The sequence below is a fragment of the Mus caroli genome, unplaced genomic scaffold, assembly GCF_978045245.1.
Source record: "Mus caroli unplaced genomic scaffold, Mus_caroli_1 scaffold_13, whole genome shotgun sequence".
NCBI lineage: Eukaryota > Metazoa > Chordata > Mammalia > Rodentia > Muridae > Mus > Mus caroli.
In genome coordinates this window covers 4685944-4711816 of record NW_028227268.1, presented here as the reverse complement: position 1 = coordinate 4711816, position 25873 = coordinate 4685944, and the positions used below count along the sequence as shown (strand labels likewise).

The window sequence follows — 25873 nt, the reverse complement described above, 5'->3', positions numbered from 1 at the left end:
TGGGCCTACCTGGCTCTTCCTTTCCATTCTCTGTCACGCACCCTGAGGAGCACATCATCCAGGCTGTGAGCCCAGGAAAGAGATTTGCACTAAGGACTGCGGAGCCTGATCTTGTCTTCCTGCAGCCCTGGAGCTGCTTAATCTGGTTCTACTCCCCACCACCTCCCACCCCTCTGCAGCAGAGCTCACCACCACTGTCCTCAAGTCACTGGCACTGGGGTTGGGGTGTGGGACCTGGGCATCCTTTAAGGCAGGATGCAGCTCAGTGCAGAAGCCCTTGAAAGACACAGAGGCTTAGAGTTTGTGAGATGGTCATCAGGAAGAGATGCTGTCGTGACTTTATTCCCAGCACTTGGGAGGCAGAAGCAGGCAGCTTTCTGTGAGTTCGAGGCCAGCCTGGTCTACAGAATGAGTCCCAGGACAGCCAGGGCTATACAAAAAACCCTGTCTCGAAAAAAACCAAAAACAAACAAAAATGCTTGCTATCAGCCTTCACAGTGTGAGTTCTATCTACTCCATGTGGTAGCCATCTCCTGCAGGCTGTCCCCTAAACTTTACCCATGTGCCATGCCATGACACATGTGCCTGCACACAGGCACGCACGCACACACACACACACACACACACACGTTAACACGTTAAAATTGTGTTAAAAGATAAGCTATTGGCTGGCTGTGGAGCAAGGGTGGCTGGTTTAAGCACTGTCCTAATCTGTGTACAGTGGATGGATCTTGCCCAGGGCTCCAACTCCTCCTGATTGCTTAGCATCTTCCTGAAGCCAAGATTTGAGGGGGCATCATTGAGCACCTCAGGCTGCTGGCTGGCCACATGAGGACTGAAGTCCCCGCACCCTTGTCTTTAGTCTTCCTGCTTCTGACAGTTGTATGTCCCCCCATCTCACCGTCTTCTTTGAGTTTTTGAGAGAGGGACTTGCCCAAAACTCCCTATATATCCAAGGATGACCTATACTTCTGCTCTTTCCAGGGACTGAACTCAAGACTTCATCCACGTTAAGAGAGCCAACTCTACCCACTGAGCTATGACTCCAGCCTCCTTTTTGGTCATGTGAGGCAAAGTCCGATTCTGTAACCCGGGCTGACCTTGAACTTAACATGCCTCCTGCTTTAGCCTCCCAGGTGGCACCGTGCAGGGTTTCTGCCTTGCTTTTTGGGTGCTAGGTGCCAAGCACATGCTGGTCACCAGAGGTCGTGGGACAGTTGTCCTTCCACAGTGGAATGTACTCAGAGCTCAATGCTCCAGGATCTCTTATCTCCCAGGCCTCACTCCAGGTGCCTGTCACCACTGGTGGAGGAGATAAGACAGGCCTGGTCCAACTGGGGAGTGAACCCCTTTGCTGTGCTATAGGGGGTCTGGGTATGCAGGTCTGGCCCTGAGCGTGCTGAGACTGGCCCTCCTGTTCAGTGGTGATTTTAGTGTCCTCTCTGTTCTTCTCAGTGGCCACTGAGATTTATTGATCGCCGTGACCCCATTCTGGATGACTTAGGTGCTTGGTTGGTTAATGTTTGAATGACTAGGGACCAGCTTTGTGTGACCTCAGATTTTTTACTTTAGTCCAAATGTTTTCTGGTTTCACCAAGACCAGCTCAGGGGCCTTGCAGGGATTCCGTTCTCCCTGTCTTTCTCCCATGTGAGAATTTTAAGGAAAGAGGACAGATAGGGTCTCTCTCCCTCTCCCTCTCCCTCTCCCTCTCCCTCTCCCTCTCCCTCTCCCTCTCCCTCTCCCTCTCCCTCTCCCTCTCCCTCTCCCTCTCCCTCTCCCTCTCCCTCTCCCTCTCCCTCTCCCTCTCCCTCTCCCTCTCCCTCTCCCTCTCCCTCTCCCTCTCCCTCTCCCTCTCTCTCTCTCTCTCTCTCTCTCTCTGTGTAGGATCTGAGTTCCAAAGACCCCATAAGATAGGTGTGGTGGGGGGAGTGGATACAGGAGAATGCCTAAGCTCTCCGGCCTAACTTAGTTGGACAGCTTCATTTTCTGTAAGAGACCTCATCTCCAAATTAAGGTAGATAGGCCAGCAAGATGGCTCAGCAGGTATAGGCACAACCTGAGTTCAATCTCTAGAACCAACACAGCAGAGAGAACAGCTCCTGCAAGTTGCCCTCTGACCTCTGCATCCGTGCCATCGCACCGGTGCGCATGTTACCCGCAGTAACAGAATAAATGGAGGCTGGAGCATGGTGGTGCACACCTTCAGTCTCCGCACTCAAAAGGGAGGCAGAGGCAGGCGGAGCTCTGCGAGGTCAGCCTGGTCTACATAATGAGTTCGAGGACAACCAGAGCTGTATAGTAAGATTTCTAATCTCTCAATAAAAGGAATCTTAAAACGTTAAGGAGCCAGGCAGTGGCTGCGCACGCCTTTAGGCCCAGCACTCGGGAGGCAGAGGCAGGTGGATTTCTGAGTTCCAGGGCAGCCAGGGCTACACAGAGAAACCCTATCTTGAAAACCCAAAATATAAATAAATAAATAAGTCGAGAGTGATTGCGGAAGGCACTTGGTGTTGATCTCTGGCTTCCATAATTTATGTGCACACATGCCCAAGTGCACACACATGGACAATTACATACATAAGCACAGAAGAGACAAAGCAGTGTTTCTTGGGTGACTTTCGCAGGTTCTTTCCAAGGGCAAAGGATTGGACTGAGGACCCCCGTGGGAGCCAAAGGTTTGGGGTACAGGAGCGGGACTTCTTTGCAGCACTGAGCTGGAGAGGTGCCTCCTACTGCAGCAGCGGGTAGGATGTTTGTTGTGGGTTCTGAGACACTGACGTCTGTACAGCGGTCCGTTGACTGGGAGTGGGCATTGTTTCCGGTGGTTGGCGGTGGAGGAATGGCAGAGAGGGATGCTGGTAGCCACTGGGGAGCAGAGGTCTTTGCATCCTGGCTCACCTGCAGCTGACCTGGTGACAGAGGGTGCCAAGCTGATGAGCTCTGTGACTAGTTTATACCCACCGGCTCTGAATAAGTATTTGCTCTTCCATCACTGCTGCTGGGTTGAGTGGAGCCACCACAAGCTGACCTGGTAACCGGTGACTGTAAGCTTGGTGGTTGATGACTGAGGTCTCTCTGTAGGGGTGCCTGAGCCTTTTCTGGCGCGCGTGTGCGTGTGCGTGTGCGTGTGCGTGTGTGTGTGTGTGTGCGTGCGTGCATATTTGAGGGGATATACACAGATGTATATGGAGGCCAGAGGGCTACCTTGGGGCTACCTCTTTGTATTTTGACATAGGGTCTCATTGCTATACCCAGAGCTTACCCATTCAACCAGGCTGGCTGGCCAGGAGCAAGACTCCACCTGCCTCCTCCCTGGTGCTGGGATTAGGCTGGGATTACTAGTGTCACACACCTGTCTTTTGCTGTAGATTCTGAAGCATCCAACTCTGATCATCATGGTGGGGCAGCAAGCCTTTGGCCCAATGAGCCAACTCCCCAGCCCCAGCGCCTCCTCCTTCTGAGAGGATAAGTCAAGCTTAATGTACACACTTGCTTAGAGGATAGCTGCAGATGAGACCCCACCCCCCACCCCACAGTGAGCCACCCTGGACGGAGCCAAAGCCCTCAGCAACCAGAGGGCCTGATTGCGTGTCTCCACCTCCACGTGGGAAGGTTGGCCAGGCTCCCTGGGGCCCAGTGAACCTCCGAGGCATGTATTTAGGAGGGTGTTACTTCCTCCTGTTGGTGACTTCTGGAGCCTGGCCAATGCAGGAGGGTAGAGGCTGATCCCTGGGAGTTGGCTGTCAGTTCAGCTGCTTTTACCAAGTCCCCTCAGACAATGGAAGAGTCGTGAAGTTCTCCACTGTGTATTCTTCATCCAATTTTAACGGGTGCCCCTTGACTCTTATACTTTAGCACCCTAAGGATGCTGAAAACTCCTGAGGGCAGACAATAGGGTGGCTCAGCTCCCAGAGAGTGGAGCATCCTGTGTAAAGCCTGGAACCTTTGTAGAAGTAGGGTTAGCTTAAGATGGAAGGCTTAAGTTAAGAAAGGGTGCCTGGTTTGGCTGTTTAGAAGATGAGGTGGAACATCGAGGAAAGAGCAGACGGTTAAACATACTGCAGGGCGGTTGGGAGACCCACTGTGCTCATTCATGATGGGAGACCTATTATGGGTCAGGTTGGGAGACCTACTGTGCTCATGATGAGAGACCCAATGTGGGTCAGGATGGGAGACCCACTGTGTTCACGATGGGAGACCCACTGTGCTCATGATGAGAGACCTACTGTGCTCACGATGGGAGACAGTGTGGGTCAGGATGGGAGACCCACTGTGGGTCAGGAAACCAAGGTCAAAGTTCTGGTCTGCCTTTGCTGTTGGACATGCAGCTGGTCCCTGGAAGGACCCAGCTGGCATATTGTGAGCTTCTGGCATCTTGCTGGCTTTGAGACTAACTCACTGCAAGCTTTAACACTGAAGCACTTCATGCCTGTAACCCTAATACTTGTGAGGTAGAGGCAGGAAAGACATGAGTTTGAGGCTGGCCCGGGCTACATAGTAAGATCTAGTCCCTCTGTGCTCCCCCAAGGATATATGTGATGTCAGGACACAGACATTTAGGGAAGTGGACCTCCAGGTTCTACCTTGGGCTACAGATCTGTGAGGTTTTCCTGGGGTGAGTTGAAGATGGTCCCACCCATCTGCACAGGATTTGGAGAGTAGAGGTCCGAGTGCCCTGGGCTGCGGCTGCTGTCGAGAGCCAACCATTGAAGATAGGTCTTCCAGAAGTTTCTGAGTCTTGGGTAATACGTCCCAGAGCTTAAAGTAGAGGCGACGCCTGGGGCCCTAGGATTTCAACAGTACTTGAGCCAAGGTAGCTCTGGTTTGAGGCAGGAGGGAGGGGCCGCTCAGGATTTGGCAGTGTGGACGTGTTCAGGGGACAGGGGAGAACTTGGGAAGTGTGGGTCCCTGGATCATGGAGATGTTACAAGTAAGGAAAGGTCAGGGGTGTCCCCCACACCCATGCGCCGCCCTCACACTACCCTCCCTCAGACATTGCCTGCTTCTTGCTCGCCTGGCAACAGTCAGGCTGTTCCCAGGCTGACGCTTAGCTGTTCCTTTCCAGGTGTTGTGACCACCTCCCCAGCCCCCTCCATGGTTAGCTGTGGGGACACACACACACACACACCGCCGTGTGCATCTCCTGTCGAGTCCTGAGGCTGCCCTGGGGGGCCACAGTGACCTCCTCCTTCCACTGACCCACAGATACACTTCACAGTACCCTTGAAGCATCTGTCCACACATAGGATGTGCCATCGTGATTGTGACCCAGCCTTGATCTGGGAGAACTGTGCAGCCCCCAGCCAGGCCCACCCACTGTTTTTTTTTTTTTTCAAAAGGAGGGGCAGAGATGACCTCACTGTGGGCTTCAGCATCTCCATCTGGCTAAGTCAGCAGAGACCTCTCTCGTCCTAGTTCACAGGAGCTGAGGGAGCTGCCCCCTGAGAGGCTTGGAGGTTTGGGGGTAGATAGTGCAGGAAGTTACAGATGCCCCCATTGCGTCAGCCCCTTTGTCCATCCAGAGGTCTTCCTCCCTTTGGGGCTGTGTGGCCCTAACAGGTGGGCTTTACCCCAGTCCTGTGTGAAGGAGGTTGTGACTTCCTAGGAACATTCAGCACCCAGATTTGAGGGCCCAGCAGCCCCTGCATTTGGCTTGCTCAGATCTCAATACAGGTGGCCGCAGGACTGAGGATGGAGCAAAGAGGACTCTACACGTGGGCTGTGAGGGGCACAGGAGGAAGACAGCAGGCATAGGATCTGCAGTCCAGGCCCGGGAAGGCACCAGAAAGCAGAAGCAGGAAGCTGCATGCTCTTGTCTTCCTCGCTGGTAATTGGTGGGCCTGAGGGACTATGAATCGGATTCCTGCAAACGGTCAGGAGAGTAGCCACAGGCTCACAATGAGGCTAGCCCCTTCCCTTCCGGTCTCTTCCTCACACTGGAGGCAATTCTTGACAACTAACCTGATCAAGATGCCTAGATGGGGTGCGGTGAGGTGGGGATAGACACCCTCCCCTGCAACCGCCAATCCTACAGGCCTAAGCCCGGGAGAGACAGGCTTCTGAAGGGAGGTGGAATGTATGCAGGCGAGCATGGTGCCCCTGGGGCCACAGTTTATGGAGAACATTTCTGGACTGTTCTGTTACCCCACCACCACCACCACACAAATTAAACCAAAAAGTCAATGTTAGCCACTAATGCTTTAAGCAACTGCAGCAAATGCGGAGTCTTCCTTCCTGCACCGCCCCCATCCCTCTGTGACCGTATCCTAGCACTGTGTCTACTCTTTAGGGACAGCCGGCCAGCCAACTTGGAAGCCCTATTGGGCACAGCTTCCAGAAGTTTGCCAGTGCCCCCCCCCCCTTTGTCCCCTTGTCCTTGGGATAAATTACCATATGAATGTCGTTCCTTCCAGCGCCTGGGTTGGAGAGGCCCTGGGAGAAGACTGGCTCCCAGGCTGCCGTTCTGGTGTTGGCTGAGGACCATCCAAGGCATGCCAGTTTTCCTGGACATCGGTTGTTTACATCCCATAATAGATCTAGCTCAGCCCTGGATTTGAGAAGAGGTGGAAGAAGAGGCTGCAGGTGTAGGGATCTCAGCTGGGAGGAGGCTGTGGGACACCCCCCCCCACTTGGAGCCCCGCCCTTTTACCTCCTCATTAACCTGTCCAGAGAAACATGTTATTCTGGGCCTTCTTTCGATGTTGCTAATTACTGGGGAATCCAGCGGGAGCGAGGGTATGGGGCAGTGCAGTTACTGTGAATGAATGGCTTGTGGACTGTAGAGTTTGGCCCATCGATGTTCTAGCAGCTCTGATGGTCTGGCTTGAGTCAGGCCTCACTCAGGTCGGGAGTTTCCATTGAGTTCCTGGTTGCGTCTCAAACACCAGGTTCACTTTTCAACCTGTGTGAGTCACGCTGGTGTTTGGGCCGCCAAAACATGCTGTCTTGTATTCCGGCTCCCCCCCCCCCCCCCCGGCTACAAAATATCCAAAGTATCTCAGGAGATGCCACCTGGCAGTGGAGTTTCTTCTAGACAGCACTTAGAGATGGTAGCGAGACCTAGTCCTTGACATGGGCCATAATAAGCCAGACTTCCCGGTCTGAATGGAACAGAAGTGACATCATTGGCAGTGGAGGCCCAGGTGAGGGCCCTGTCCTCCATATCAATATCTGCCCCTCGCTCTGCAGTTTGCTCAGTCTGAGCCTGGTATTAGGACAAGATGGAAACAACACAGGACTGAAGCCCAGGCAAGGCCAGCCTGGCCCCGAGTCGCATTTGACGCCTGACCTCAGTGGGCCCTGATCTGAATATCCCGGGAAAGTCCTTCTGTCCCCTTCCTCAGCTCTACATGGCTTCCATAGGTGACAATATCCAGAAATTGTTGACGTCACATTTGGGTGCTGGGACAGAGATTCATTCATCATGCACAGACACACACCCCATACCGAAGAAGGGGAATCGGGGAGTACCTCCAGGCCCCCATTGAGTTATCCAGCCAGGTTCACAGTGACCTCAGATGTTAGAGGCCCTGCTGGCATGAAGAGTCATGGTGTGCACTTACTATAGCCTGGGCAACTTGCTAAAACAGGGAAGCCCACCAGCATAGATTAGCTGTCCTGGGAAGACCAAGGAGCGAGGCGGTGTACAGCAGCAGGGAAAGAATGTTCTAGACAGGCTGCCTCCTTTTTTTTTTTTTTTTTTTTTTGGAGACAGGGTTTCTCTGTGTAGCCTTGGCTGTCCTGGAACTCACTTTGTAGACCAGGCTGGCCTCGAACTCAGAAATCTGCCTGCCTCTGCCTCCCAAGTGCTGGGATTAAAGGCGTGCGCCACCACTGCCAGGCTAGACAGGCTGACTCTTAAGAGCCTTTTCTGAAGAGCTGAGAGGAGTTTGGAAGGGATTCGTATGTCGGAGAGTGAAGGGGGTGGCATGTGCATTTGGCTAACAGCAGCTTCGTGAACCATGTTCTGTGTCTGTCACCCTTCACCTTCACAATGGTCTTAGGGGACAAGGATTATCTTGATTTACTCATGTGTACACAGTGTCGTACAGCTCAGATATTTGCTTAATCCCACTGTTCCACGGTACATCAGAGGTGGGAGAAGGTAAAGGGGCCCAATTCCGTGTCACCCTGGGTGCTGGGGACACCGGCCATTGATTTGAAGCAAAGACAAAGTCGGACTAGGATATGTGTCAAAACTGTCCTTCCAGGGCTGGGGAGATGGCTCTGAGTAAAACTCGACCCAAGTTTGGTTTCTGGAACCCAGGTAAAATCTGGGTGCAGGCATGTGGGTACCTGTGGCATTAGTGTACCACCAATGGGAGATAGAGGGATAACCAACAGCATACACAGCCTTGGACAAGACACCCTAACTGGATTTGTGGTGATAAAACAGAAGGGGGACCATGGTGGTATAACTGGAGACAGCATTCCCAATAGTGGGGGCAGGGGCAGGGTGCCCAGAGTTCATTTACACTTCCAGACAGTTCTTGGACAGACTTGGACAACAGAAGCTATAGATATCAAACACTTGGTGCAGGACCTGGCATGTGGAATCTTGATACATGCCTGTTGAACTGTGATGAGCATTTATCTGTCACCTCTCCATCCATCTACCCACCTGTCCGTCTGTCTGTCCACCTACCCATCCATCCATCTATTCATCCATCTATCCATCCATCTACCCATATGTCTGTCCATCCACCCATTCGTCCATCCACCCATCCATCCATCCAACCACCCATCTGTCTATCCATCTATCCATCTATCCGTTGTCCATTCGCCAGTCTGCCTGCCCACCCATCCTTACTCTCTGTTCAGGCAGCATCACACGACACTGCTTGGTCATTCGTTTAAACAGTGCGTCATAGGCTGCCCTGAGGCATTTGCTCTACTCGGTTGGTTGCTTCTCCTTAGAGAACTAGGTCATGGTGTGAGGATCTTTCAACATACAGGATCTGAAAGTCCTTTCTGAGGTGGCACAGTTGAGGCAGGCCACCTTCTAAGCTGATGCCGAGGGATTCACGTTCCCTGGTGGATGGCTAGAGTTCTTGGGTTTCAGCATCTCCCCAAGCCAGGGATCTGTAGCTGCGAGAGTGAGTGGCTCATCTCAGTTCTTCTGCCTGACCTTATTGGACTCCATAATACAGTCACAGGTTTCTTCTTCCTTAAGCTCCTGTGGTCACGCTCTCTTGCACCAGCCAGGAACAGCTTCTCTCTGCCTGGCCCTTAAGACCCTGCCTTCAGTCCTGCCCTGTCCCATGTCATGCCCTGACCCCTACCCCCACCACAACAAAGTGAGCGGGGCACCCGGAAGCCTTTGGCAGTATCAGCTGACCTAGGCAGAAAAGGACCTGTATCTCTGGGGTCAGGCCTTTGTCCATGGGATTTCTGGCGGCAGGGGTTAGGAGGGTAGAGGGGTAGGGCGGGGTGTCTACTTTTTGTTATTTCAAATTATTTCATAAGTTGGGGGAACCTTTGACCATGTTTCACCCACCCCAAGCTCTGGTGTATGTCAGCAGCTGACAGCAGCTGATAAGACAGGGGTCAAGGGATTGAGAGGCAGCTCTGTCGCCTCCCCCCTTAGGGGACATCCCTGATAAGAGGAAATTCTTGTAATAAATGGCCAGTGTCCACAATGGGGGTGATGGAGTGGCCTCTCTCCCACCCCCTTCTTTCTCCATAGACATTTGTCAAGAGCAAAGGGAATCTGTGGCCCAGCAGCCGCGATGGCCCCGGCTGCAGTAGGACACGCCACTGGCGTCCTGGGTAGGGCTGGATGTTCAGGTGCAGCTGTTGCTGTTGGAGATTCCTGGAGGTGGGCAGAGTCAGGGCTGCCTTCTCAGGTGCTGCTATGTAATAGATGACCCCAAGGATGGGCCCAAGCAGGGTGATCAGTGGACCCCGGAACCGGAACCGGAACGATTTAAATCCCTGACCCAGAACTTTAGAGGGCTCTGCAGAGGCCTTAGTGTGCTGTTGGGAATCTGCTGTGGCTTTTGAGGAAATGAATGAGAAGGGCTTGCAGGTAGCAGCCTGCCCTGAGCAAAGATTGATGTCTCAATAGGCCCAGCCTAGTGAGAAACTGCTAGCTGTAAATGAAGAACAGAAGGGGCCTCCTCGAGGGGGGTGGGGCGCCCCTGGACTTGGTCCAAGTTTGCCTCTGTGGATTGGGGCCAATTGAAACCACGTTGGCAGAAGTACAGGGCTCCTTGAGAGTCCTCCCTACAATAGAGGGGAGGTTGGGTGAGGGGAGCTTGGCAAACAGCCAAAGCAGGGACTCTACTCCAGTCTTTGGGATGCCTAGGGCCCCTGCCTCTGCACACTTCCCCACCCTGCCTTCATCGAAGGAAAGGAGGAGTGGATGGGATGGAGTCTCAAACTTCTCTGTCCGTCCCAGGCCCTTATTGGACGCAAGGTCACAAGCATCTCCCAGCAGAGAACAGCTTGCGGAAACCACATCAGGGCAGTGTTAAGTCCCCTCTTGGAACTTGGACTGGGGAAGGCACTCCAGCTGGGAGAGGTGGGAAGCGCTCCCTTTGCAAATCCCTCTCTGCTGAGGCCAAAGCCAAGGCCAAGCCTTTGTGTTGGGTTTCCAAGTGGGGGTCCGGGGGCGGTGCAGGAGGAGTCTCAGATTTCTGGCATCCATGCTTTTAACCAGACTCCAAGGAGACACTTCCTGCCCCAAACAAAGTGTGAAGTGTAATTCGATTTGACTTACTTATCAAATTAGATGAGCCATGTGCACTTTTTAAAAGTTAGGCTTTTGAAACCGGGCACATGAATTTGCAAGATTTGATCATTTATATGCAGTTTCCATCCTTGGAACAGGACAGGGAGCCTCTTGTGACATTTATGGGGAGCACAGGGTCCTCCGGTGAGTCAGCAGGGCCAGGGCACTGTGAAGGCAGGGCCAAGAAGACGGGGGAAGTCCCAGCTCCCCAGAAAGCAGCCTTCCACATCTCTGCCCACCCATGCGCTGACAACCTGGGTCGAGCCGCCCAGGGAATCAGCTGCTGGAGCCTTGACCCCTCTAACGTGGGCTCCTCAGACTTATGTCCCATGCTCCTTGACTCTGTAGCCCTCCTGCATTTGTTCATCTCTCCAGCCACAGAAGCCGCTGACCTAGATCATCTGTGGTGTGTGTGTGTGTGTGTGTGTGTGTCCCGAGCGTGTGTGTGCAGATGTACAAGCAGGTGGAAACCAGAGGACTATGCTGACCTTCGTCAATCACCTCTTTTTGTGACAGGGTCTCTCACTGAAGGTCTGTTTATTCAGCTTATGAAATGCCTGTTTCCCCGGCCTCCAGCTCTGGCACAGAGTCATCATTGGCTCTTACGGGAGTACTGGGGATTTGAACTCAGGTCCTCAGTAATTCCATAACAAGTGTTCTTATCCACTGAGCCATCCCCCCAGCTTCAAGTCCTCACTTTTTTGGTGGCGTAACATTCCTGTATCAGGGAGTCAGCCGCAGTTACTTACCTGTGGGGGTTTGTCGTGGCTCCATTTAAAGTCTTACCCTGTAAACTCCTCCATGCACCTGCCTAAGCCTGCCCTTTCACCTGCTGGTCGGTTTCTTAGCACAGTGTATCTGCTGACTGACCTTGTTGTGGATCTGATCTCTGAGGACATAGGAATCTGCCGCCATTACTGTCACTCTCTCTCCAGGGCAAGTCCTGCTCCTCTGGCCCCCAGCTCTGCACAGGCCAGCTTCCCACATGGCTACCTTACTTTATTTTATTTTTTCCTCACCTTTATTTCCCCAGTGGGCTCATTAGGCTCCTCTCTGCCCACTCCTGCCTACCTGGTGCAGAGAATCACCTCTGAGCCTTTTGTGAGTCCCCCTGTCTCCTCTCGGGGCCTCCTGGAGGGGAGTTTTCATACTAAGTGGACACTGATGTCTGTTCTACGTGTGGCTCCAATATAGAGTTCTAGTCTGGCCTCCTTATTCTAATGTGTGGCCTCTCATGTGCCAGGAGCACCCTGGAGTCAGCCCTACTTGAGGCTCAGTAGCTGGTGGTAAAGAACATATCCACCCTTTGCCCTTGGTGTGGGTTTTTTTTCCCCAGACTTTACTGAATTAAAGTGATACTACCCCAAGAGACCTGGGAAGGGCCAATAACCTGTCCAGCTAGCTGGGTGGGAGACCCCGACAATCCTGGGCCCTGCCTTCAGACTCTGGGGGTTTAAGCTCAAAGCCCCAACACAGGGCCCCCTCCTCTGGAGGCAGAACCTTCCAAATGATGAGGGTGTGGTGCGTTTTGGGATGCTCATCTTACCACAGATCCAGGGCTGATCTTGTCACTCTGGCTGTAGCCTGGGTGCCAGTTCCCTGGCTGTCCTTGGCAAGCCTGTTAGCCTGAGTCTTCTTTCTCATGGCCAGTTGGGTCAAGGTCAGCCTTGGCCCCATCCTCTCTGGGAGCCCCTCCTAAAGTGTGGCCCACGGCCCTGTCCCAGTAAATGTGAAGGGTGACATAATCTTGTCATCTTTGGCAGGCCCTGGGGTGGGGGGAGAATGTGTTCCACAGTGAGTAAGTCTGCAGATGGTGGTGGTTGAACCCACCACCCACTGGAGAATAGCTGGGATTTACAGCAGGTGTCTGGGGCAGGAACGGGGTGGGGTAGATGGGCCTGCACACACAGTAGGACCCACGGTCTATCAAAAGTAGCTTTAGCTACTTACCACCCCTCAGAAACTCCCCTGGCTGGGAGATGACTGGCTGGCTACTTGCTCAGAGTATTGTGTGCCCCGTTAGCATCCGCAGAATCTCAGCTTGAGAATCTCAGCTTGAGTGTCAGTGTCTGGGGCTCAGGCATCCTGAGCTGCGTACTGGCAGGTGGCCTGGATGGCCTCTCTGTCCAACTATGCTATAAACAGCTGCCCGGTGTGCCCCCCACCCCTCGCATCAGCCATGAAGAGTCAGCCTCCAGCCGTGTTTATTCATGATGTCATGTAACCATTGCTCCTGTCTTAATTCCGAGCATTTTATCACCCTGGAGGGAAACATCATGCTGGATAAAGAGTTTCTTCTTCTCCTACTGCCTCTGTGGCTCTGCCTTTTCCGAGAGTTACATAGTGTCAGTCACACCTGCCTCTGTGGCTCTGCCTTTTCCGAGAGTTGCATAGTGTCGGTCACACCCCTGAGTCCCTGTTTCAGTAGCTCAGTATGTATTTCAAGGTTCATTTGTAGTCTGCCATGTCCATAATCTTTCCTTCTTATGGGAGAGCTGTGTTCCCTAAGATTCACTTGCTACACTTGTTTATTAATGCAGCTGTGAACATCTTAGCTCTCTGTCTCTCTGTCTCTCTGTCTCTCTCTCTCCCTCTCTGTCTCTCTGTCTCTGTCTCTCTCTGTCTCTCTCTCTCTCTGTTTCTCTGTCTCTCTCTCTCTGTTTCTCTCTCTCTCTCTCTCTCTCTCTCTCTCTCTCTCTCTCTCTCTCTCTCTCTCTGTGTGTGTGTGTGTGTATGTCTGTATGTGCATGTACCTACTCCATAGCACTGGTGTGGAGGTCACAGGATGACTTGGGAGAGTCCGTTCTCTAGTCCCAGTGACAGGGCTCTCATGACTGGCGGGCGTTTCCAGCCTTGCTGGTGGTTAGCTTTCTCGAGTAGTCATTTCTGCTTCTTGCTGGGCGAGGACTCAAGGATGCCTCTGAGCAGGCTGCAGCCTTGGGTGGCTGAGGAGGGCAGGTGTCAGGGAACACACTCCTGACCAGTAGGCAGGTGTCAGAGCACAGAACTCATGTCCAAGACCTAGTGTTCCAGGAGTGAGCAGTCCAGAAAAGGTCTTGTCTCTGCTCATGTGACCATCCAGGGGTATTTCAGGAAAGAGTCAGCGTGTAGACCTCATGTCCCCTCTGTAAAGTGGGAGAGCCAGGCTGCCTGATAGACTTGTCAGGCTCACGTAGGTATTTAAGACTGAGATGAGCTAAAATGGAATCTTACCATGCATCTTTGCTGAACTAGCTCAGTCTCCAGCGCTCGGGAGTCACAGGCAGATGCACTTCGCTGGTTCCTCAAAAATAAAAATAGAACGGCTCACATCTGGATGTATGTCCCAAACCATTGAAAGAATGTTCTTGCTAGGCATGGTTGGTGTATGCCTGTAATCCCAGAACTCAGAGGGCTGAGGCAGGGGGATCATTGAGTTTGAAGCTAGACTGTATATAAGAGAGAGCCCCAGGGAAGAGGGAGAGAGGGAAAGCGAGCCCAAGCTCTCGAGATTAGCTCTAAGGGTGTTAATTATTCTGTATGAAATAAGGCAAAAGCCAGAGATCATCTAACCCCATGGTGGATTCTGGGAAGGCCTGTGGTCGCTCCTGGAGCTCCAGGTCTGGGATCCCAGGCAACTCTGGGTGGAGGGGTCTACCTCCTAACCAGGCAGGCAGGTGGATGGGGAGGCCCTCCCAGGAGGAAGGGTCACAGGGGTAGGCCAGAGATGTCCAGAGCCCCTGGAGAGCATGGGGCTCTACTGTGTTCTTATTATTTCTCAAGCAGGCCCTCTGGCAGGCTGGATGTTTAGCTTGGTTTGGGCTTCTGCTGTGAACCTTAATACATGTAGAAGGGCCACCTGGGGCCCGAGGTGTGCCTTCCTTGACTGGGGGCGATTAGGGAGAGTTGGGGGACAGCCACACCTCCTTTCACTGTTGAGCAGAGAGGTGGGGGGAGGGCAAAGTGAGTCTCAGACTCATAAACAGATGGAAGCAATTTTCAGTCTTGTGCACAAGGCCTGAACCCCTGCACGGCAAGGCAGGGCCCCGTGTCGTTCTCCAGGAAGCGGGCCCCAAAGCCACAGGTTCTAGGGCCAGATGTTACAAGGTCTTTGTTTATTTAAAGATGCCGGAAACACAGGAGAGTATTTCTGAGTGGAGAGCTGACAGACACTCTTGAAGCCTTGTGGAGGGGACTGACCTAGGTAGGGGATGCTCCTGATGGCAGGCACTGTCCCTTAGGACTGCCTGTGTCATTGTTTGGGGGCATCTGGACCCCCTGGCAGCTCCTGCTGTGTTTACAACCATTCTCTTGTTCAATTGCCTCCCCTCTCCCACCACCCCTCTCCCGCCAGCCACATGCCGGAAGTAGAGTTGCCTGCACCCTGTGGAGGCCGAGGAACAGGAAGTTACTGACCAGTAAACTAGATGCCTGTGGGGGTGATCCCCACATCTCCTTCCTGAAGCTAGCTCGCTTTGCAAGCCATTTCTCCTGCTGTCCTTTCTGCCACTCAAGCCTTGAGAAGATGCTGACAGGAAGTGTGTCCGGCTTTGCTCCTGCTGGACATGCCAGTAAAATGGAGAGAAAAGCTGCCAGGCCAGAGATGGTCAGGGTTGAGCGAGCTGAGGACGTCTGGGACGAGTCAGCTTGAGTTCAGTGGTTTCCCTGGACATGGAGAGACAGTTTAACCAAAGCCTGGAAAAGCCCCTATGCTACAGACCCATCATTTTGCTGCTTCCTGGCCCCTGCTCACTTGGAATGGTGCCCCCCCCCCCAGCACCTTTGGTCAGTTCCCTTCCTCTCTGAGGGAGGAGAAGGCACAAGTATTCATTGAGCCTCTTTGAGGTTAGTGTGCATGGGAACAGACATAAGGAAAGGAAAGTGGGGAGCAGCTGGTGACCCCTCTGCCCTGGCTGTGTTTGGGGGGCTGGGCTGTGGGGTCATAAGTTGAGACTGCTGACATTTTCCATAGAGGCTGAAAGAGGTGCCTCTCTAAGGCTTTTCAGCAATGCATCAGCTCTACCTCGACCACCCCACAGCGGCCTGGGTTTCAGAGCCGCACTGACGGGCTATCTCAGAATAACAGTTAGGTATACTGTAAGCATTTTGTTCAACCAGACCGGGTGGAACCAGCCTTGCACACCCCTGCAGGGTGCGAGCACCTAGGGTCTCCATCTGAATCATCCCCCAGGCCTGGGCTCTGACCATGCATGCACTCAGCCACAGGAGGCTCTAACCCTGACCTACTGAAGGAAGCTGAAGTCTTCAAGTTTAACCCCTAGCCTGTCCACAGACCTACAAACCAAATCTGGCCTTTGCGTGAGGGTGAGGGCACTTGCTGTCGGCCGTAGCCTGTTTCCTGCCTATCCTGCCTGGGGACTGTATGCGTGGGCCACCTGGGAGAAGAGACACCCCCAGTGAGGATGGGTCAGGTCTGGAAGAGGCAGGTAGAGATCAGATCACCCCTCCTCTGGGAGCTGCTTGTGGTCACCTGTTGGACCGTGAAGGGCTCTGAGTGCTAGCTACAGTTACTGTAAGCTCTGAGCAGAGGCGAAGGGCGTGCCTTCAGCCCTCAGGACTTGGGGCCAACAGAATATGGAACAAAGTCCTTGCTGCCCACCTGGAACCAGGGGAGCCCTGGTTGGCAGAGCTGGCAGAGACCTGAGAGGCAGGTGGCTGAGTGGTGTGGACCAGTTGAATGCTACTGTAGGGGATTTCAGTTCTGAGATGCTATGCAGGAGTTTCGTGGGCAAGTCACCGACCTCTGCAGCCTTGGTTTCCTATCTGAGTGCCATGCTGATTGCAGATCCCATTCTCACGCCTCTGTTTCTCCCTCCCCAGACTCCGAGGTGACTCCCAGCTGTGTTGGCGACATGGCTGACAACCCTAGAGATGCCATGCTCAAGCAGGCCCCCGCATCACGGAACGAGAAGGCCCCCATGGAGTTCGGCTATGTGGGGATCGACTCCATCCTAGAGCAGATGCGCAGGAAGGCTATGAAACAGGGCTTCGAGTTTAACATCATGGTGGTTGGTGAGTGTTACAGGCCATTCGGGGGGCTAGCCTCAGCCCCAGCACCTCCAGGCCATCCAGGGACCAGCCTCAGCCCAAGCTGAGATCTTGCCTCCCTTTGCCTCCCGAGTTCTGGGATTAGGAGTGCCACCATATCTGGCCTATCAGCTCTCCAGGGTAGTGTCTGGGCAAATGTGTGCCATAGGCTGAGGTCCTAAACCAATAGAGTCAGATAGGCTTCCGACTGCAGGGCCTCTGTCTGATGAACTGTCAGTATGTCTGTTCTGCCCAGATCTTCAGACAGCCTACACATCTCTTAGGGGCTGTTACAGCTACCTAGGCCCACACCTCTGGAGTCTTGGTGTCCCTTCTTGCTTTGAGTGGCCTTCCTAGGACCAGGAAGGAGCTCTGCTAAGTTAAACCAGGCCCCAAATCCCCACATTGGGGTTTAAACCCAACCCTGGACTTCCACTGAGGAGGTGAAGCCTCAGGCAGGGCTATCCAAGGATGTCCTGGTCATAGTGTGATGTAGCCATGAACTGTGTTCTTGGAGAGCCTTCCAACCGGCCTTTCCTTCTCTCCCCAGGGCAGAGCGGCCTCGGGAAGTCCACCTTAATCAATACCCTCTTCAAGTCCAAAATCAGCCGGAAGTCGGTGCAGCCACCCTCGGAGGAACGCATCCCCAAGACGATTGAAATCAAGTCGATCACCCACGGTCAGCACCACGGAGGCTGGGTGTAGGGGGGACTGTGTCTTCCCAGGGTGTGGGGTCAGAGCATAGCACTAGAGAGGTCACTGTGACCCCGTGGGAAAATTGGGACTGAGTAATAGTGGGCTGGATTCCCATGGGCCCACCAGGCTGAGCTCCCACAAACATCTGAGCTTTCTTTATACTAAGAGTCATGGCTGGCACCACCCAGAAGAGGTCACTTGCTCCTTGGCATGACCTCAACTGTTATCACAGCCCATTCTGGGACACACCAGGCTGGCCAGGCAACCTGAAGGCTTGGGGTGACCCCTCTGACTTGGGGTGCTATGGTTTGTGCAGATATTGAAGAGAAGGGGGTTCGAATGAAGCTGACAGTGATTGACACTCCGGGCTTCGGAGACCACATCAACAATGAGAACTGGTAGGTGACCTGAGAGAACCTTCCTCTATGGGTAAAAGCCCCACTGGTCTTGGGGCTCCATGATACCACTGGAGGCCAGACCCCCCCACCCCCACCATAAGATTATTTCAAACTCTAAAGCCGCGCATTTGGGGGTCTAACATTCTAGATCAAAATGGGGTTACCCGGGACCCGTCTAGGTGGGTTTCCCACCCCAGGGCAAAGATCAGCATGGGGAGGATGGCAGAAAAATCTGAAATAAGGCTGGTTTGTCTTTGCAACCACCAGCATTCCTGTATGAAATCAGAGGCTGGTGTCAAGCCAGTTCTGGGAATTAGCCTGTTATAGGGGCTTGGGAGGGCGGGCTTAGAGAGGACGCGGGCAGGAGGGAGCATTCAGGGTGCAGGCTAACCCGGCTCTCCATGCAGCTGGCAGCCCATTATGAAGTTCATCAATGACCAATATGAGAAGTACCTGCAGGAGGAAGTCAACATCAACCGGAAGAAGCGCATTCCCGACACCCGTGTCCACTGCTGCCTCTACTTCATCCCAGCCACCGGCCACTCGTACGTCCCATACTGGGCCCTTTGTCTTGATGGTGGGAATCCCCAGTTCCCATACAAGCAGGATTCTGTCTGGGCACAGGGACAGGGGCACTGAGTCAGAGCTGTGTCAGCAGCTGTCATGGGGCGTCTGGGCCTACAGAAGTTCTTCGTGACCTCTAGACTGGGCGGTTCCACGCCCACTCTGCCTTCTTCCCTTTGTGCACAGAGCTGAGGACAGGGCAGACTCTGGGGTGTTCTAGAATCCGGTAGTCAGTCTCTGCAGATGGCATGAGACTCTTTGGGCTATACATGTGCCTGCCCCCATTTCCCGTCCTTGACAAAGATGCTTTGGGGGCCTGGGAGGCTTCGGAATTCCAGATGCCTTTCAGAATCTCCCTTTGGAATCTCCCGGGGCAGCTAGACTGTCAGTGGTCTCAGTGACCAGGGTTCTTGGCTTCCTGTGAGTCTCACCTGTTTCCAGTACATACGTGTTGTTCCTCTCCTTGCTGGATATCCTGGTCGCTTGTCCTGACTCCGTGTAGGGTGCATGTCTAGTCCTGGGCTCAGAGCAGCAGGAGCCGGAGGTGGCTTGTTTGGAAGAGTTGAGGAGTCACAGATTTGTGCTGCTAGAGTATGCCCACTCCCCGCTGTTCCCGGCTCATCCCTGGGTGTAAGAACATGGGCTTTGAAGGGACTTTTCGTCTTGCACCCTGTCTAGAGGGCAAAAGTGTCACTGGGGTCTGGTTGGAAAAACCCAAATATCGGTGTCTGAGCTTGCCAGTAGTGGCCATCTCCAGTGGGGCCCACAAGAGCCAGTTCATGGCAGGGTATGCCATTGGCCTCAGCTGGGGCTGGCTTGTTTGGGGTTCTGTAGCTGCTCTGAGCACAGCCTCGGGCAAGGCCAAGGCTGACATCAGGAGACATGGCTGACATGGCTTCAGCGGGGAGAGCCAGAGGCAGGCACTTCCCCAGTGGTGACCCTCTGGACTAGGGCCCTTCCTCCAGCCGCTCAGTCCCAGGGGACAGTAGTGGCTTCTGGCCATTTTTGCTTGGCTTCTGCCTGAAGCTTCACTTCCTGCAGGCTGTCTGGGCCTGACGATACTGCTACGGGGAAGATGCCATTCCAATGAGAAAATGATGCCCAGGCTCGGGTTCTGCCAGCCTCTGCCCCATCCCTGGGTCAGACCCTGGGTCTCTGCAGCCAGGCTGACCTGGGAACAGCCAGCCTGTCCCAGGGCCTGGAGCTTCTGGATACTGTCCCCCATGTCTCCTTTTCCCTGGCATTGAAAGCCCCACGGCATGACAGTGATGTGAGCCGAGTCACTCTCTGGGTGGACGGTGTCCAGGGCCAGTTGGACTCTGAAGATCTTGTGGATGAAGGAGCTTAGAGCCAGCTTTTCACCGGCTCCCCACCCTCAGCTCCATGAGGGGAGAGTACTCACCCTACTAAGGCCCAACCTTACCCCTCCACCAACATGGCCCCCACTGGGACGCCTAAACGAAGTCTTTTGCACTGTTCCGTTTCAGGCTCAGGCCCCTGGACATTGAATTCATGAAGCGCCTAAGCAAAGTGGTGAACATCGTCCCAGTCATCGCCAAGGCTGACACGCTGACCCTGGAGGAGAGGGTCTACTTCAAACAACGGGTAGGACTCATGGCCTCTACCCAGCCCCTCCCCCTCCAGGACTGCCCAGACAAGTGACAGGCTTAACAGGGGCCTGTCCAGCCCCGGGGATGTATGATAGAAGAGGCACCTTTCAGCCCTTCACAGCACGTGTCCAGCCTTGGGGGAGCCCCTGGCCTTTGTGGCTGCGGGGCTCCCCATATCCAGCTGTCTCAGTGAGGTTCAGAAGGGAGTAGATCAAGCAGATGCAAATGTGTTGGGGCCATGGACCCAGCATGCCTGAGTTTTATTAGGTGGGACAGTCCACCTCAGTGGCTTCCTCCTTCTCTGCCATGGTCAGGGCCACTGCTGTCTGGGTGATAGGGCTGTTCCTGCAGGCATCTGCAGTAGGGTAAGTCCTGGGCCTCTTCTATGCAAGGTGACTTCGGAGCTTCCTGGGAGCTTCAGTCTGGGGTTGTAGGAGAGGCCTCAAATCCAACTGCAGAGGCTACCAGGGCTTCCTTCCCTAGCTGTGTGTTGGGGATTTTCCCAGCATGCATAGGGAAGGGTAGTCAGGGGGTGTTCAAGAGCCTGGATCTGCTTGAACAGATAAGACAGTCAGCTATTCCCTGGGCCACCCTCTATTGACAGCCACGTGGGCTGTCAGTAAGTCATCAAGCTGGGGAGAGTTTCAGCAGGCAGGTACACCCTGGGCTACCATGCTTATCCTGAGAGGGTTTTAGGAAAGAGGGCGCAGCAAGCCTGAGTTGTTTTCTAGGGGGAAGCGGAGAGGGGAGCTGCACAGAAAGCACAGGGAGACTCAGGACAGTGACTGCAGGGCCCCTCTGGACAGGAGAGTGCTTAAGGCCTCAGAGCTGGTGATCCTGGGCAGGCAGGGGGTGGAACTCGGGGAGTAGCGTGCTCTCCTACCATCGAGAGGGCTCAGGGTTTGATCTCAGCACCACATGGAACCGAGCATGATAACTGCTGCCTCCCAGTATTAGGAGGTAGAGGCAGGAGGTTCACAAGTTTGAGGTCATTCTTGTTTATGTAGCCAGTTTGGGGCTAGCCTGAGCTACAGACTTTGCTTCCAAAACGTGGTGGGAGTAGGGCTGGAAAGATGGCTCAGGGGTTAAGAGCACCCAGGTTCAATTCGCAGCACCCGCGTGGCACTCACAACCAGCTCCAAGAGAACTCAGTATGCCCTCTTCTGGCCTCCATGGGCACTTGGCATACATGTGGTACACATGCAGGCAAAACACTTGTATATATAAAGTGAATGTAAAATGGATCTTTAAATAAATTAGACATCCTCAGGGTGGGCCCACTCAGAGCCTGCCTTTGTTAGGGGATCATGGCTCAGGCACTTGAGTGGCTGATAGCCTGATTCACCCTGTATCTTCCAGATCACTGCAGACCTGCTGTCCAACGGCATTGACGTGTACCCGCAGAAGGAGTTTGATGAGGACGCAGAAGACCGGCTGGTGAACGAAAAGTTCCGGGTCAGTGGGTCGATCTGTCGTTGGGAGGTTAGGGACGGTGGACAGATAGACGGGAGGCAGTCTGTCCACTCTGGGTCCTCTGAAGGCAAGGCCTGCAGTTTTCCAGGCCCAAGACACAAGGTGTTTGAGGGCGGCACTGGCCCTCCTGATCACTGTGACTAACTCTTCCGTCCCTCTTTCAGGAGATGATCCCATTTGCTGTGGTGGGCAGCGACCATGAGTATCAAGTCAATGGCAAGAGGATTCTGGGAAGGAAGACCAAGTGGGGCACTATCGAAGGTATTGGCTGCTATGCTGCTGCAGTGTTGAAGCTGTAGTTGGACCTGGGCCGTCAACCATTGCACTCTGAGTCCCTGTCTCTTGTAAGGACACTGGCTGTAGTGTGAACCTCATGTGCACCAGGGTCCCTGAATTTAATGACTTTGTCAGACTTTGTTACTTTGTCCCACGCACTGAGGGCTGGGGTTCTGAACTTTCCTGGGGTCCAACACACCAGGTGGGATGGGTCCAGGGCTTTTCTTGGCTCTTCTCTCTGCTCTTCCACCCTCTTTAGAACGGAGGATGGGAAAGGGCAGAGCTGCCTGGAAGATGAAAACTCACTTTGTTCCTTGTGACCAGTGTGGTCAAAAGGCCCCACAGAGAAACAGAGAGTTGAGGCTTTGATTTGGGGGAAATCCCAGTTCTCTAGGGCCCCAGTCTTGCACCCTTCATAGGTACAGGCTAGACCTCTGTCCTAAGGTCTAGGCAAAACAGGATGTAGCCCAGGATGGACCTGGTACTCAAGTCCTCCTGCTTGGCCTCCCGAGCACTAGGATCATAGGTGCCACACCCCACCTGCTGGAACTCTCCGAGGAGCAAGGGAGGGAAAGCGGAGTAAGAAAACAGAATGAATGGACAGCCAGGGCTCCATACTGGGAGGTGGTCTGGCGCGCCACGTGAAGCCTTGCACTGGAGACCCTGGAGTTGGAATTGTTGCCTGGTCTTTCTGAGGTGACCACTGAGGAGGACCTGTCTTCCAGCCCCTCCCTTCCCCTACTGTGCCCTCCTGTGGGTCTGCCAGGTGGGGTGTCCTGGGGACAGTCTCTGGGTGGTTTTGGTGCCTGTGGCCTCCTGTAGCACTCCCCTCAATGTCAGGTGTTGACCCCAGAAGTGACTCTAGGGGCCTCTCTGAAGCTGTTCTCTCAAAAGCTTGTCCTCAGCTTGGTTCCCCTCAGTCGTTCCTTCCCATCTTTGATGTCTTCCTCATCCTCTAAATCTTCTCCAGGAATATGCAAGGCAAGGTTTGGAGGAGTAGAGTTTGGGGTAAAAGCCATGGGACGCTAGGAGAGGCATTGGATACTAACGTGTCTCTTCTGACCCCTGATGGCCAACTTGGGTACTGCATGCACTCAATGAGAACTCTTTTAGCCAGGTTAGATTACTGTTCCCAGCTAAGGATCCAGGCAGCCTCTGGGTTCGCCCCCTGGTGGTCGTTCCCACATCCAGCATCCTTGTAAAGCGCCCGGGAACTTATCAGAACCTGGTGCAAGTTCCTATCAGGGAGCCTGTGAGTTCATAACTTACTAAGTCCCATCCAATGGGGCCTACTCCTAATCCTTGGTACGCACCATCTGAAGTGTCTGGTCCGTCCTTGGAAGGTGGCCAGAGTACTGCCTGAAGGATGGAAAGCTACTTGGTTCCTCGAAAGCGTCACAAAGTCAGAATACATCCTCGGCTCATTTGGTCTTTTGTGCCCTTAAGGTCCAAGCCATGCCGATCTCCCGTTTAAATTTCTCTTACACTTATTTACTAACTTATTTACTTTATTGGAGGGAGAGGGTATGTGCCAAAACACGCATGTAGTAGTAAGACGACAGCTTGCAAGAGTTGGCTCTCACCTTCTACCGTGTGGTTCTGGGAATCAAACTGCAGTCATTGGGTTTGGTGGCAAATGCCCTTATCTACTGAGTCATTTGCTCATTTTATTGAGAAATTGGGTCAGAGAAGCCAACAGAATTCACCTCAGTCCAGAACACAAGGAATGGGGGGTTTATTTGGGCTCACGGTTCCAGGGTGCAGTCAATCATGCTGGGGAGTCATGGCGGCACGACACTAGACCGTTGATCGCTGTGTATCCGCAGTCAGGAAGCAGATAAATAAATGCTGGAATTCAGTCCACTTTCTTTTTTATTCAACTGGGAAAACTCAGCCCACAGGATAGTGCTGTCCACTTTCCTAGTGGGTCTTCCCTCATCTGAGCCTCTCATAGACACACTAGAGGCGTGTCTCCCTGTTGACTCCTTCGAGTGGCTGTCAATCATCCTGCCCAGTGGGCGTGGCTTTCTGGAAGCTGTTGGCTTTCCCCGGGAGGACAGGAGGGGCTTCCTCCCCACTGATCATCCCTCCTTCTCTTTTCCTTAGTTGAGAATACCACTCACTGTGAATTTGCCTACCTGCGGGATCTCCTTATCAGGTGAGTCAGCTCTGAAGGCCCATTGGGAGGACCAGCTCTGGGGGCTGGTGGTGGTAGATGGGAGGGAAAGGCCCCACCCTGGCTCCCTGATGTCAACCCTGTTCTCGGGAACAGAGCTGAAAACAAGCTAACCGAAACCCGGGAATGGATGAAGAAATGAGGATTCCTTCTAACCTTACGAAGTCACCAGGATGGGAGGGGCTCCATCCGGTTCCCAGTGGGCTAAACATGCTAGATTCAGCTATGGCTACTGTCCACACAGCACAGCCTGGACTGTATGTCCCAAACAAAACTAACAAACTAAAAGAAAAAATTCATTAGTGTGATTAATATACATTAGTAGAAAAAGATATGCCAGGCAGGACTGTCTGAGGGCCTGGTATGGGGCTTCCAGGAATAAATAAAGCCTTCGGGGCTCCTCGCCTTTCCCACTCCCCTTCCCAAAGTAAAGAGGAGGGGAGATCTGCAGTGTGGGCCATCGATAGAAGTTGCCTGGCAGGCTTTAAGGCTCTGGCTCCCACCTGCAAAAAGAAACTTTGTTTAAAAAGTCAGTTTAGGGATGTCAGGGTGGGCAGCGCTGGGGACTGTGGTCATCTGCTGCCTCCTGCTGGCCACAGCGTGAATTTCTGTCTTGGAGCACGAATGGTGAAGCTCACTGGTGAAGAAGGCCTTGAGACCTTCCACAGCTTTGTGTTTTTAGTGTCCAGATCTCCATCCTTGTGCAGGCCCCTGACTAGCCAGTGTGAACACAGAGACGGGGGTACGGGTTAGAATGTGAGGCCACAGAAGGTCTGAAGTTACCAGAGAGCGAGTGAACTCCACCTGGTTTTGCTGGGTATGCGCAGAGAGCCTGCAGGCTGGCTCTAAGAGCCAGGAGGGGCAGGCGGTTGTCATCCCAGGCAGGCTAAGTGGTCACCTCCTCCCCCCAATGCTGGCCATGTTCCCTGCAGGACGCACATGCAAAACATCAAAGACATCACCAGCAACATCCACTTCGAAGCCTACCGTGTGAAACGCCTCAACGAGGGCAACAGCACCATGGCCAACGGGATCGAGAAGGAGCCGGAAGCCCAGGAGATGTAGATGCGTCCCGCCCCTGGACCCCACCCCCAGATCTTTTCATCATCCCTGGCCCACCCACCTACCCTGTCTTATTTTATATAATTATCTCCACTTGTCACCTGCCTCCATCCATCTCTTCCCACACTTTGCCAGGTAACAAGAGAGGGTTTACCTCCCAAGTGTGCTCTTATTGGCTGCAGCAGCAGGGTGGGCGGGGCTAAGCCTGGGCTTGCCTCTGTACTCTACTTCCTCCCGGGCTCAGCCCCTAAGGGGTTAGAAGAGCTATGTGTCCGTCCCCGCTCTGAGTTCTTAGCTGAAGCCTGTGGGGGCCAGGTCCTAGGGGGTGCAGAGGAGCCCATTAGACCACAAGACCCCATGGCCGCAGCCTCAAGCAGGTTAGAGACTGCCCCAAAGGAGGATGGAGCTGGCCAGGTATTCCTGAAACCCCACCTGCCCTGCCCCTCCAGGGGCGTTTCTTACAGCTCAGCTGCCTGCCCCTCAAGGGAACTAGAGACGTCCCAGCCAAAGTTGCCAATCACTTAGACAAAGTGACAACTGTGCCCCTCAAGCTTGTCCCAGAGCAGAAAGTGCCTTGATCTACAAGAGCCAGTCACCTCTTCCCAGATGTCCCTTTGGGTGAAAAGCAGGGACGTGCTGGAGAGGGGGAGGTGTCTTTTCTCCCTCGCCCCTGGATTCTCTTTCCCCTGTGCTGTAGATACCGCTACTACACTGGGCTTTAATTATAAAAGACGAAGCTTGAAAGATGCTCCCCGATGTTAGGAAGCCCCGCTCCCAATGTAAGGAAGGTCAAAGCAAGAAGATGAGTCGAAGCCATGAGGGAGGAAGCCGTGGAAGGGAGGCATAAGGGTGTGTGGG

At 53.7% G+C, this 25873-nt stretch overlaps 1 protein-coding gene across 7 annotated transcripts in view; it reads left to right on the top strand.

Moving 5' to 3' along the window:
• Positions 1 to 25176, top strand: part of Septin9 (septin 9) — a 160132-nt gene extending 134956 nt beyond the window's left edge. For all 7 annotated transcript variants that reach the window (XM_021175472.2, XM_021175474.3, XM_021175473.3 and 4 more), the window contains 9 exons: positions 16554 to 16745; positions 17311 to 17439; positions 17773 to 17854; positions 18262 to 18399; positions 19906 to 20023; positions 21388 to 21483; positions 21666 to 21762; positions 23884 to 23935; positions 24886 to 25176. In XM_021175472.2, coding sequence (XP_021031131.1) covers positions 16554 to 16745; positions 17311 to 17439; positions 17773 to 17854; positions 18262 to 18399; positions 19906 to 20023; positions 21388 to 21483; positions 21666 to 21762; positions 23884 to 23935; positions 24886 to 25018 — 1037 coding nt within the window. In that variant the 3' untranslated portion in view covers positions 25019 to 25176. The remainder of the gene's footprint in view (positions 1 to 16553; positions 16746 to 17310; positions 17440 to 17772; positions 17855 to 18261; positions 18400 to 19905; positions 20024 to 21387; positions 21484 to 21665; positions 21763 to 23883; positions 23936 to 24885) is intronic.
• The last annotated feature ends 697 nt before the right edge of the window (positions 25177 to 25873 follow it).